The sequence below is a fragment of the Myxocyprinus asiaticus genome, chromosome 50 (genome assembly GCF_019703515.2).
Source record: "Myxocyprinus asiaticus isolate MX2 ecotype Aquarium Trade chromosome 50, UBuf_Myxa_2, whole genome shotgun sequence".
NCBI classification, from domain to species: Eukaryota; Metazoa; Chordata; class Actinopteri; order Cypriniformes; family Catostomidae; genus Myxocyprinus; species Myxocyprinus asiaticus.
The window spans coordinates 4,988,033-5,000,731 of NC_059393.1; the positions used below are offsets into that span (position 1 = coordinate 4,988,033).

At 39.1% G+C, this 12,699-nt stretch overlaps 1 protein-coding gene across 1 annotated transcript in view; it reads right to left on the reverse strand.

Moving 5' to 3' along the window:
• Positions 1 to 12,699, reverse strand: part of LOC127438751 (slit homolog 1 protein-like) — a 90,066-nt gene that overhangs the window by 5,112 nt on the left and 72,255 nt on the right. The window contains exons 28-35 of the mRNA XM_051694576.1: positions 11,996 to 12,090; positions 11,754 to 11,893; positions 11,572 to 11,668; positions 9,935 to 10,072; positions 9,625 to 9,850; positions 8,353 to 8,483; positions 8,109 to 8,263; positions 4,056 to 4,356 (exon numbers count right to left, since the gene is read on the reverse strand). Of these exons, the coding sequence (XP_051550536.1) occupies positions 4,056 to 4,356; positions 8,109 to 8,263; positions 8,353 to 8,483; positions 9,625 to 9,850; positions 9,935 to 10,072; positions 11,572 to 11,668; positions 11,754 to 11,893; positions 11,996 to 12,090 (1,283 nt within the window). The remainder of the gene's footprint in view (positions 1 to 4,055; positions 4,357 to 8,108; positions 8,264 to 8,352; positions 8,484 to 9,624; positions 9,851 to 9,934; positions 10,073 to 11,571; positions 11,669 to 11,753; positions 11,894 to 11,995; positions 12,091 to 12,699) is intronic.

Genomic DNA, 12,699 nt, shown 5'->3' on the forward strand with positions numbered 1-12,699 from the left:
TCAGTTTGGAGTTGGACTCAGTCTCATTGACGGTGCGCCTCACGAACGAGCGTGCACAGTCGGTGCTGACCTGTTTGAAGGTGTTCAAACAGAAAACAGCGGTTCCACTGAAACTCTTTCAGAGGTTCCTGGGGTATATGGCATCCTCAGCTGTGGCCACTCCACTCGGGTTGATGCATATGAGACCGCTTCAGCACTGGCTTCAGGCTCGAGTCCAGAGATGGGCATGGCGCCGCGGGACACATCGCGTGGCCATCATGCCGATCTGTCACAGCCTCTTCAGCCCTTGGACCGACCTCACGTTCCCCTAGAGCAGGCGTTCCCCTAGAGCAGGTCTCCAGGCACGTCGTGGTTATGACAGATGCTTCCAAGACCTTCTTTCTCAGGGACGGGGCACCATCTGGCACCCGTGACCAGACTTCTGATGCACAGTCAGATCGGTGCTTTCCTTACTGCAGGAGAGATGGAAGGGTGGCTGTCCCCTTCCACCTTGAAGGTGTATGTAGCCGCTATAGCGGCACACCACAACACAGTGGATGGTAAGTCCTTAGGCAAGCACGACCTGATCATCAGGTTCCTGAGAGGCACCAGGAGGTTGAATCCCTTCAGACCGCGCCTCGTTCCCTCATGGGACCTCTCTGTAGTTCTTCAGGGTCTACAGAGAGCCCCCTTTGAGCCTTTGCAGTCAGCTGAGCTTAAGGCACTCTCCTTGAAGACTGCCCTCCTGACTGCGCTCACTTCCATCAAGAGGGTAGGAGACCTGCAAGTGTTCTCTGTCAGCGAAACGTGCCTGGAGTTCGGTCCGGGCTACTCTCACGTGATCCTGAGACCCCAACCGGGCTATATGCCCAAGGTTCCCACAACCCCTTTTAGGGACCAGGTGGTGAATCTGCAAGCACTGCCCCAGGAGGAGGCAGACCCAGTCCTGACGTCTTTACGCATCTATTTGGATTGCATGCAGAGCTTTAGAGTCTCTGAGCAGCTCTTTGTCTGCTTTGGTGGACAGCGGAAAGGAAGTGCTGTCTCCAAGCAGAGGATCACCCACTGGCTCATTGACACAATAACTATGGTATATCACGCCCAGGACGTGCCGCCCCCGGTAGGGCTACGAGCCCATTCTACCAGGGGTGTAGCGGCCTCCTGGGCCTTGACCAGGGGCGCCTCTCTAACAGATATTTGCAGAGCAGCGGGCTGGGCAACACCCAACATCTTTGCGAGGTGGAACACACCTCCGGGTGGAACTGGTTTCGTCCCGTGTAGTGGCACGCACCAGCAGGTAAGTCTGGGACAGCCGGCCGGGTGTATCGCTTGTGCATAGCACCTTTCACCTCCCCTGAGCTGAAGACGTGCGGCATTAAATCCCAGTAGTATTCACAAACTGTGTTCCCTGGTTGATTTCCTCCGAGTTTTCACAGAGACTCGCTGCTGGCCCAGTACACGTGCTAACTAAAGCCCTGTACTGGGGTAGGTGCTCCTCTTGTGGTGGTCCTCCATAGGCAACTCCATGCGACGTATATCTTCTGCTAATTCATTTCCCTGTTGGAAAACAGCATCTTCCTTGGGCAGAGGCCCCTCTGCCTTGGGCAGAGGCAGAGGTCTCCATGCTTGTAGTAACTCCTCCCCCATAGGGTAGGACCTACCATGGGACTTCTCCACAAGACATACTCCCGACATAGCTCGGCAAAACCACGTGACGTATTTCCACTCGCCAATTTTCATTGGCCTTTTATCAAAGACCAGAGGTGTCTCGGGCTCCCAAGAGTGACCCCTAGCGTCACTACATCGACACAACTTCTCGTTCCCTCCATCAGGGTACGGAGGTTATGCAAGTAACCAGGACGATTTCTCAGGGTAAAATGGCACTAAAAGTGACAAAAAATACCATAGTTCAAAAATGTTGGGGCAAAAAATGCCCTGGTTTCTATTTTCATTTTTATTTTTACCATCTGAGATAGTTCTTAAAATTCAACTTTAAGAGTAGCATTACACATAATCACATAAATAAAATAAATTTAAATAAAATAATGACACTGTACATTTTTATTTATTTAGAAAAAATGCCCTCATTAATGTAAAAAAATGCCCCTGAAAACAAATCCAGTGGCCAATAATTCGCCCCTTTATGGAAAAGTGAATTTCTGACAAATGCAGTAATGTAACAGATATTATACTAGGTAAGAGCTTGTAACTTTCAATCATTTAGCATTTTTATTTTTTGAAGTCCATTCAGTGTCACTGCAAAGCACAAGCAGTTTTGAGTGTGACGCATAACAATAATAAGAATAAGATCCATTTTCCTGCTATGACGTGATTCATGGAATTACTGTTTATTTATCAGTAATTCAATCATAGTTTCTGTTATGTTATTACTTGTGTTACAACTACGATTTTATCAAAATTGTTGTGCTCCTTTTTATTTGGTTACGCAAGTGCTTGCTGGGCCAGCACACTCTCATAGCGAAATCGTCAGGATTTGTACGACTTTTCTAAATTTGGCTAATTCATATGATATCGTGCGACTGCACTCATTTGAATTCCTACGACTTTCACTACAGCCAGTGACGTCGCTGGAAATCGTTTCTATCTAATACGCGACAATTACTTGCTTCTGTCACACACAACAGCTTCCTATCATGTTTACACACTCTACTGATTGGTTAAGTTTAGATAAGGGGTTTGGATAAGGGCATAATATTAATAAGCATGTCCTTAATGCCTCGTGTGCGGAAATCTCGCTTACTTCCGCATTAGACATCCGGGAATTTGCATGTGATGAAATCGTACGAGTTTATGCAATCAAAATCGTGCGACATCACACGAAATAGCCAACTCATAAATTATGTACGACTTTTCCTGAGATCGGATTGGCTGGGTGCAAGCAGTACAGGGAGAGATGCAAAAGTGTTTTGAGCATTTTCTCTTATGTCCTAACTCTCAAATGGTGTTGAGAAATCCATGAATAATGTTTCATGTTTCAATGAAACATCAGAACGAACCAAATCACTACAACTAATTAAACTTCCCAATGCCGCAGAATACATTCTAGGAGAGTGTGCTTGGCTTGCGTGGATCTGTGCGCACTCAATGCACAATGGCAACTCAGTTGTACGATGCATGGTATCGGGACATTTTATCATAAACGAATTCATGAGCAAAGTTTTTAACCCGATACTAGTCCTATAACAAATGCATCATTCTTTTTGCGTGGCGCTTCATCAGTGGAAATCTGGAGGACTCTGGAACTTTTGGATTAAGCTGGGCACCATTTGGACACCCCTGCATTAAACCAAAATGAGATGATAAATTAACAGCATGTAATGCAATATACACCTTAATCTCTGTATACATTATATACAGATATGGTGTTTCCCTGTAAGCTGTTTAATAATTGTCAAATGCAATGTGAAAACAGTAATGGATTTACAACAAAATGGGGTCACTTTATTAGTCAGTAACACAATTTACTGCTGGCATCATCTGACAATGTAAACAAACATGTCTACTCAGATCTGACCATGTGTTTGCTGCATTACAATACATTGTTTAAAAAATAGCAAGATATACAGAATTAATTAAAACTGAAGTGCACAAGAAACTGAAAGTCTTCATTTTCATTATAATCGAACAGGAAATGCTTTTCCCAGCTGTACTGTTGGCTAAAATGTACAAGCCTTTTTTATATACACATAAATGTACCTTATATGTATATAAATATTTACTGTATATATATATATATATATATATATATATATATATATATATATATTTAAGTCTGTCAATTAAACCGTGAGGAACATCTTGTGACCTCAAAAAGTCAATAAACTCTTCTTCCATGTTGCGACCTTTTGAAAAAACGCGATAAACATCCAATCCAAAATTCCCATCACTGTAATTCCCATCCACTGTAACAATGACATAAATGAAAAACATACACCTGCAATTGTAACGTTTTCTGAATATATTTTCTGAAAAAGTCTTAATATCCTTTGCTATTTTGTTTTAAGAATTTTAAGATATTTTTACTGTTTTAAATAATTTTTTTGCACTGTACTCACTTGTTTTTCTGGCAAGGGTTGGTAGCAGCTGCAAACAGCACCTGATCACAGTGTTGCCCATCCCAGCCCGGCTGACAGTGGCACACAGGCCCAACAGCAGTGTTTGGCTGGCACAGTCCATGCACACAGCGTAGTTCCTGGCAGGGCTGGCACCCCGGAACCACTCCAGGTTTCATCTGTGTATGAGTGAAGTCCTGCAGCTCGTTATTAATGTAGAGATTCCGTATGCAGCCTTGAAAACTGGAGCCATTGAGAGTTGGCCACTGGTTCAAAGAGAGCAACTGGGAATTTTCAGGCATACCTGATAGGAAAACAAAAATTGGGGGGATTGGGGAACAATGTAATAGTGGTATAATATTTAACTAAACCAGTGGTTTTCGACCTGTGGGTCGCGGCCCCCCCAGTAGGCCGTATGAGTATTACAGGGGGCCGCCAATTATTATAATTTGTATTAATATTTAGTTAATACACGTTTAAATATAGAAGTAAAAATTAAATATAATAACTAAATAAATAGCACAAAAAATATTAATAGTATTGTGCATTCACTTCACGGGCTCACTGATTGGTTTCCGTGTTACCAATAATATGCATTTTCATTAAGCTACCTGTTCATGATGCAGTAACTGTACAACAGATGCGAACATGGATAAGTGGTTATCAACGGGGTCTCTCAAAAGGACAAATACAGGTGTTGGTCCATCTACAAGTAAGGAAACAGCTCCAGCAGTGCCTGACATCGAAAGACTCAAAATAAAGCTAAATGAAGAAAATACAGCAGTGAGTACCTAGCGCTAGGCTTCACATGTGTGGGAACTGAAAACGAGCAGCTACCGCTGTGTGTTGTGTGCTCCGAAGTCTTGTCGATTGAAGCTTTGAAACCAAGCAAACTACGTCGTCACTTGGAGACAAAACATAGCGAGTATGTGTCCAAGCCTAGTGAGATTTTTGAGAACAAACTTAGAGTACCAAAGCAGGAAAAAAAAACCTTGAAACTGTGTGTACTGGCAACAACAATAGTAAAGCAGTGGAGGCATCCTATAGTGTGGCAAAGCTCATGGCAAAGGCTGGAAAACCTCACACAATTGGTGAGAATCTGATTTTACCTGCTGCAAAAGAAATGGTTGGTGTGATGATGGGAGAAAAGGCCCGCAAGCAGTTAATTCTAATTTCACTTTCAGATAATAGAGCTGAAAGAAGAATAAATGAAATGACAGATGATGTAACTCAACAGATGATTAGAAGCGTTCGAGAGAGTTGATTTTATGCCCTACAATTGGATGAATCTACGGATATTGCAAATCTCTCCAACCTCCTTGCTTACATGAAGGTATGAACATAACGGAGAATTACAAGAGGATTTCTTTTTCTGTAAGCCACTGCCAACTCAATCAACTGCTGAAGCTATATTTGATATTTTGAATTCGTTTATTGTGTTAAATGGAACAGAATGGTCAAAATGCTTGGGCCTGAGTACAGATGGAGCCAGAGCAATGATGGGACATTGGAATGGAGTCATTGCGCGTGTGAAAAGGGTAGCGCCGCTCGTGACCTCCTTACACTGGAGTTTACATCGGGAAGCACTAACTACTAAGAAAATGTCCACAGATCTCAAGTGTGTCTTGGATGAGGCAGTTAAAATAGTAAATTTCATAAAGACTAGGCCTCTTCAGTCACATTTGTTTTGAGTGCTCTGTGAAGAAATGGCCAGTGACCATGTTCAGCTTCTTTAAATACTGAGGTACGATGGCTTTCTCGGGGCAAGGTGCAAAGTCTTCAGAGTCAGACTGCCTGAGTGATTTTGTGTGGCTTGCAAAATTGTCCCACCTTTCAGATATTTTCAATCAATTAAATGGACTGAACTTGAGTCTTCAGGGCAAATCAGTGACAGCTTTTCATGTCCAAAATCAAATTGAAGCCATGATAAAGAAACTGGACATGTGGGCTGGGTGTATTTGTAAATCAAACTATGAATCATTTGAGAACTTGTCGGATTTTTTGACAGAAGAAGGCCAGAGCCTACTCGTCTCGGTTGCAAAACTGATTGAAGAGCACCTCCAAGGTCTGAAGTGCCAGTTGCGAGATTATTTTCCTGCTCCAGATGTTCAGGTTACCTGGATTGAAAACCTTTTTGTGAACCTGTGTGACGGAGCCCTTGCAAGTTTGAGCGCAAAGGAGCAGGATTGCCTTATAGGCCTATCTTGTGATTGTGCTTTAAAATGATCATTTTCACAAAACTCTTTGACGATTTTTTGGATTCACACTCTTTCAGAGTATCCTGATCTTTCGGACAAGGCTTTGAGATTTTTGATGCCATTTCTGACAACATATTTGTGCGAAGCTGGATTTTCTGCACTGGTGGCACTAAAAACAAAATACAGAAATAAGCTTAATGTTGAGCCAGATCTCCGCTTGCAGCTTTCCTCTCTTCAACCTGACATACGCCACTTGATATCAGCAAAACAACACCAGCCATCGCATTAGGTAAGTCACAAAGATTCTAGGTTGTGTGGCTTCATTGTTTTGTTAGTATAAATGTGTATGTTTAGGGACATTTTCTCCTTTTTTTTTTTCATTTCGTTCATTATGTTTCATGAATTGTTACAAATTACAAACAGTTGGGGCCGTGGAAGCTTATGTTTGGTTGGGTGGGCCGCGAGTTGGGAAAAGTTGGGAACCACTGAACTAAACAAGAAATGCAATTTTACTGTACAATACTGTAAACATTTTTTGGGGGGGAAGTAAAAAGCATGAATTACGATGTAATTTATGGTGAAATATATTCAACCAGACAATACATGTACAATACATTTGACTGTAAAATACTGTATACATGATGCTTTTGAAAGAAAATTGTATGAATTACCCTGTAATTTATGGTGGAATATACTGTATATTATATTCAGCAAGACAATACATGTAATTTTATTGTAAATACTGTGTTTGTTAAATAAAATATATGAATTACAATATAATATATGTTAAAATATACATTATATTCAACAAGACAATACATTTTAATTAAAAACAATGCAAGAAAAAATTGGGGAATTAAATTGATTAATTAACAGAATTGATGCTAAAATATAGGTTATTCAACAAAACAATCATTTTACAGTAAAATATTGTAAATATTTATATTTAATTTATAATATATTTAAATTTATAAAAATATTGTTAAAATTTAAGTAAAAAATACAAGTCACCTTATAATTTATGGTGAAAAACAGTTCAATTACTTTCCTAAAAGTCCTTTTGTGGTATCACATTGGATTATATTTTATTTAAATACTTGTACATTATGGTATTTTATTTTACATTTTATTTTGTTTAGTTGGGATTATTTAAGTGTTACGTTGTTATGATATTTAGTGTGTTGGTCCATATACACAACCGGTCAAAAGTTTTGAAACATTTGACTGAAATGTTTCTCATGATCTTAAAAATCTTTTGATCTGAAGGCGTATGCTTAAATGTTTGAAATTAGTTTTGTAGACAAAAATATAATTGTGCCACCATATTAATTTATTTCATTATAAAACTAAAATTTAATAAAAAAAAAAAAAAAAAGTCTTTGAAATTGATGACTTGGACCAAATAATAAAGAAAAGCAGCCAATAAGTGCCCAACATAGATGGGAACTCCTTCAATACTGTTTAAAAATCATCCCAGGGTGATACCTCAAGAAGTTGGTTGAGAAAATGTCAAGAGTACATGTCTGCAAATTCTAGGCAAAGGTTGACTACTTTGAAGATGCTAAAATATAACACAGTTTTGATTTATTTTGGATTTTGTTTAGTCACAACATAATTCCCATAGTTCCATTTATGTTATTCCATAGTTTTTATGGCTTTACTATTATTTTAAAATGTGAAAAAAAAATTACAATAAAGAATGAGTAAGTGTTTCAAAACTTTTGACCGGTAGTGTATGTTTATTGTTTCATTTCTGGCAACCATAGCTGCCATTTTGTTAACCATGAATTTAACATTTTTATTTATTTATTTATTTTTTGACAGGAGGGCAATGCATGGTGTTGAGTGCACATCTTACCCCCTACATATAGTGGGGCATCTCTGGCAAGGGGCTGGACGTGTCCCAGGCTGTCCAGGGTCGTGGGAAGACCTCCATCAATGGAGAGGTTGACCATCTGGTCATAAGTAACCAACTCAACTGTATGAAACTGTCCGTCATTCACTATTTCAGAGCTGCGGAAATTGAGAAATGAGCCAGTGAATTACAGCAGATATGTTTACATGCTAAACGATGAATCAAGTATGATCTTCATTGCAAGCACCTATAAATGGCACTTCCCGGCTGGTTTCCTGAATCATAGGTCACTTTGACGTGTCCTTCATGCAGCTCTACAGCGATGTGGTTATTGATTCCATTGTACAGAAGAATCCCATTGTCCTCAGCTGTGGAGACCTGCAGTAACATTTATGAGTCAGCATAGTAAAAGCCTTTTCACACCCACTACACTAAGGTATAAAATACTTTTTTTTTTTTTATCAAAACTATTCACACTGAGTCCAACACTTGCTTCGCAATCGTAAACAGACAGTTGGGAACTGTGTCATGTGGCGGAATTTTTTTTATTCAGATTATTATTACTAATAAATTTAACTGTGACTCCAGCCAGGTCTCCTAAGCAACCAGATTGGCCCGGTTGCTAGGGAGGGTAGAGTCACATGGGGTAACCTCCTCGTGGTCGCTATAATGTGGTTCTCGCTCTCGGTGGGGCGTGTGGTGAGTTGTGCGTGGATGCCGCGGAGAATAGCGTGAAGCCTTCACATGCGCTATGTGTCCGAGGTAACGCGCTCAACGAGCCATGTGATAAGATGCGCAGATTGACGGTCTCAGATGCGGAGGCAACTGAGATTCGTCCTCCGCCACCCGGATTGAAGCGAGACACTACGCCACCATGAGGACTTAGAGCGCATTGGGAATTGGGCATTCCAAATTGGGGAGAAAAGGGGAGAAAATAAATAAATAAAATAATAATAATAATAATAATAATAATAAATTGAACTGGACATTGAACATTAGTGTCTTTTATTATATTGCTCTATCAATATGAGTTAGTAAAGGGTGCATTTGAAACATTTATTATTAATATCTTAATGCTAAAATTAATGTTATTAATATCATCTAATGTTTTTAGAAATGCTCCATATGTTGTGTGCATTGTATACAGTATGTTGTGTGTAACTGTATTATTAAAAATTGCACTTACAGCACACACACACACACACACACACACACACACACACACATATATATATTATTTATAATCCATTTTAATTCTGCTACCTTGAATTTTAATTTAAATTACAGTAGGGTGTCTTGTTACCTCAATTCAAATTTAGGAATTGGAATTTAAGTGCTGTTCTCAATTTAATTCTTAAAGGAATATTCCGGGTTCAATATAAGTTAAGCTCAGTCGACAGCATTTGTGACATAATGTTTATTACTAAAAACAAAAAAACAAAAAACAGTTTAGTTTTATAAACTAATGCATCTTTTTTAGTGCCAAATATCATTTGAGTATGTCTGGTTTCAAACGTACCTGTAGAGTAATGTTGGTCTGGGGCCAGTTTTTAACGTCACTGAGCAGCAGGTACGAATCTCTATCAATGAATTTGACACTGAGGAGCTTTTCACAGTGTGGTCCTCCAAACCCAGAGAGACACTGACAAACTGCACCAGCTTCACTCTCCACACAGGGGGCGCCATTCTCACAGTGCACCATCTCACAGCCAGATGGAGAAAGAGACACCTCACATAATCGACCACTGCAACACAACAGGACGAAATGAAATGCAAATAGCATTTTATAATATAGATTCAGATTTGCTTAATGGTGTACGTTGACCCACCTGTAATCTTGTGGGCAAACGCAGGTATATCCAGCCACATGATCCACACACTGTGCACCATTCTGGCAATAATGTCCCTCGCATTCATTATAGTCAACACTGCAGTCATCACCCACAAATCCAGGCGGACAGATGCATCTAAAAACAAACACACAATATTAGTCTTTAGGATTGCTACTGAAATGTCTATCACTTTCTATAATTATATTTCTTTTTTCTTTCTCTTTTTGAATGACGTATTTAATTTACTTTGCCGTTTCTCGTACAAACAGCACTGTGATGTACCATGGTAAATTGATGGCCTCTAAATCCAAAGCAGCTTTAAAGAGTTGCATGTATTTTCTTTGCGTGTATTTTTGTATTGCATTCTTTAAAACCTAACAACAGCTGAAAAAATGGCTAGAATTAACTTGACATATGTTTTTTAAAATTGCATTTACATTAAATAATTTTTAGATGGCACTCCAAGGTATCTCAAATGGTGCAACCATGGTATACAGGGCCGTTTCTGAGCATACCATCCTTCTGGATCATAACATTTTCCCTTCCCTCTTGGGCCACAAGGGGGCCCCCTATCCCTTTCTAACTGAGCCAGAACGGATGCTTGAGACTTAATCGTATCTTGTAGTATATTTGAAAAAAAACCTTGCTTTGTGGGGTCCCCTGGTGACTCAGGGCCCTAAGCAGCTGCTTATACCACTTAAAGCTAGAAACGGCCTTGATAGTATGTCCAAAAGCAAATATGGTATTACTATGGTAGCATGTCTAAAAGATAATGGAAAAACCATTGTTTGTTTTTTGTACTGTTAAATGACCTTAACCTGTCTACATGAAACAACATTTTTCAACCCATTACAAATGAGACAGAATATTCAATGATAAAAACAAAAATGTAGGGCGGGAATCGATTTGGATCGATTAGTAATTGATTGGATGGATTTAATTTAGTGGTCCCTATATGACAGGAGGTTGAAGGTAAAGGGTCAAAAAAAAAAAGAAAAAAAAGAGGGCTTGTTGGTGACAACCAAAAGAAAAAGGTGTTTCAGAGGTGATAAATCCAGCACAATAACTCCCAAGAAATGATAAGTGCATTGTATCAAAATGCTTAAGTTCATAGTAGTTAAAGACACCTAATATAAAGTGGGTTGGCGTTTTGCTTTAAAATGGTCTTTTTCAGGCTAATTGTGCAATTACAATACCTAATCCAACAGCAGGCTTGAGCAAGTTACTCAAAAGTAGTAATCCACTACAAATTACAAATTACTTCTCTAAAATTGTAATCGGGTTACTTCAATGGAATCCTTAATGGAAAAGTAATCATGTTACTAGTTACTTTACTCTTTAGTTACCTTTTAAAACAATTTTCAAAGAAAAGTTTTTGTTTTTACTCTCAACGAATTCAAAATAATGTCTAGATTTTCTGTGAATATGAGAATATGTGTAACTCAAGTAATGTACTTAAAAGTAGTTAGCTTAACTGAAAGTCAGTAACTGTAATCTGATTACAAGAACGTACATTGTAATGAATTACACTACTTTTTGACTTAAAGACTTGTGTAATTAGATTACTGTAACTAATTACTTTGTAATCAGATTACACCCAGCACTGTGCAAGAGTGTTGCATCACTACACTTACTTAGGTCCTGTGACTGTTGGTATACAAGTGGAGCCACGATGACAGGGATTTTGACCAGGATAACACAGATCTTCCTCATATTCTTCACACCTCTTGCCTGTAACATTCATTTACACTTCATTTATCAATCATATCACTCATGATAAGTTAGTGTACCTTGAGTGATTAATTGTACTATTTACCTGAGAAGCGGTGAGGACAGACACATGTGTAGTTTCCCAATCCATCCACACAGATGGTGCCATTTTCACACTTGTTATCCACACAGTCATCAACATCTACCTCACAGAACTGACCGTCATATCCCAGTGGACACATACAGCTGTGCAGGGTTCAAGGAAAATGCAAAGTTCAGTTCTTCATATACGCTTCTTCTCTGTTCTTTCTGTATATTATTTGCAGAATAACAAGGCTGTGTTCTCACCTGAAGCCTTTTCTAGCATCTTCACTGTAACAAGTTCCTCCATTTACACATGGATTTCCCTCACAGGCGTTAACAAGGACCTCACAGTTTTTCCCCTACAAAAACACCAACGTATAGTGGAAAGATTTGAGACGATACATAGTTCTATATTTAAATAAAATTAGAGTAAAACAACAAAATTTGACAGTGAATTATTGAATTTTTTTATTACTTGTTTTAAAATAACATTACGAGTTCAAGACAAGTCAAAGTCTACCAACAGCAGGCGAGAATTTTTACCGTAGACGAGAATTTCGACTTGTCCTCAGTTTGAAAAACAAATCAAAATTATGTGTGCAGTAATGCATTTACAATGGTCAGTGGGGCAAGGCATTTTGGAGGGTTTAAACCAAAATGTTAGTGATGGGTTCAAGTCCACCTTAGTCGAATCCGAGTCAAGTCCGAGTCTTTAAATAATTGAGTCAGAGTCGAGTCCGAGTCCAAAAGGGGCCGAGTCGGACTCAAGACCGAGTCCATAACAGGCTGAGTCAGAGTCGAGTCCGAATGAATCTGTTCATGAATCTGAATTAAATTTGTAACCGTAAACTCAACATCAATATTTTAAGCTTATTTTAAACTTCACAACTAAGAAAAACAGTTTGACAATATAAATGTAACAAACACACCTCTATATTTTATGATTAGTATCCTGCTGAACAAACTTC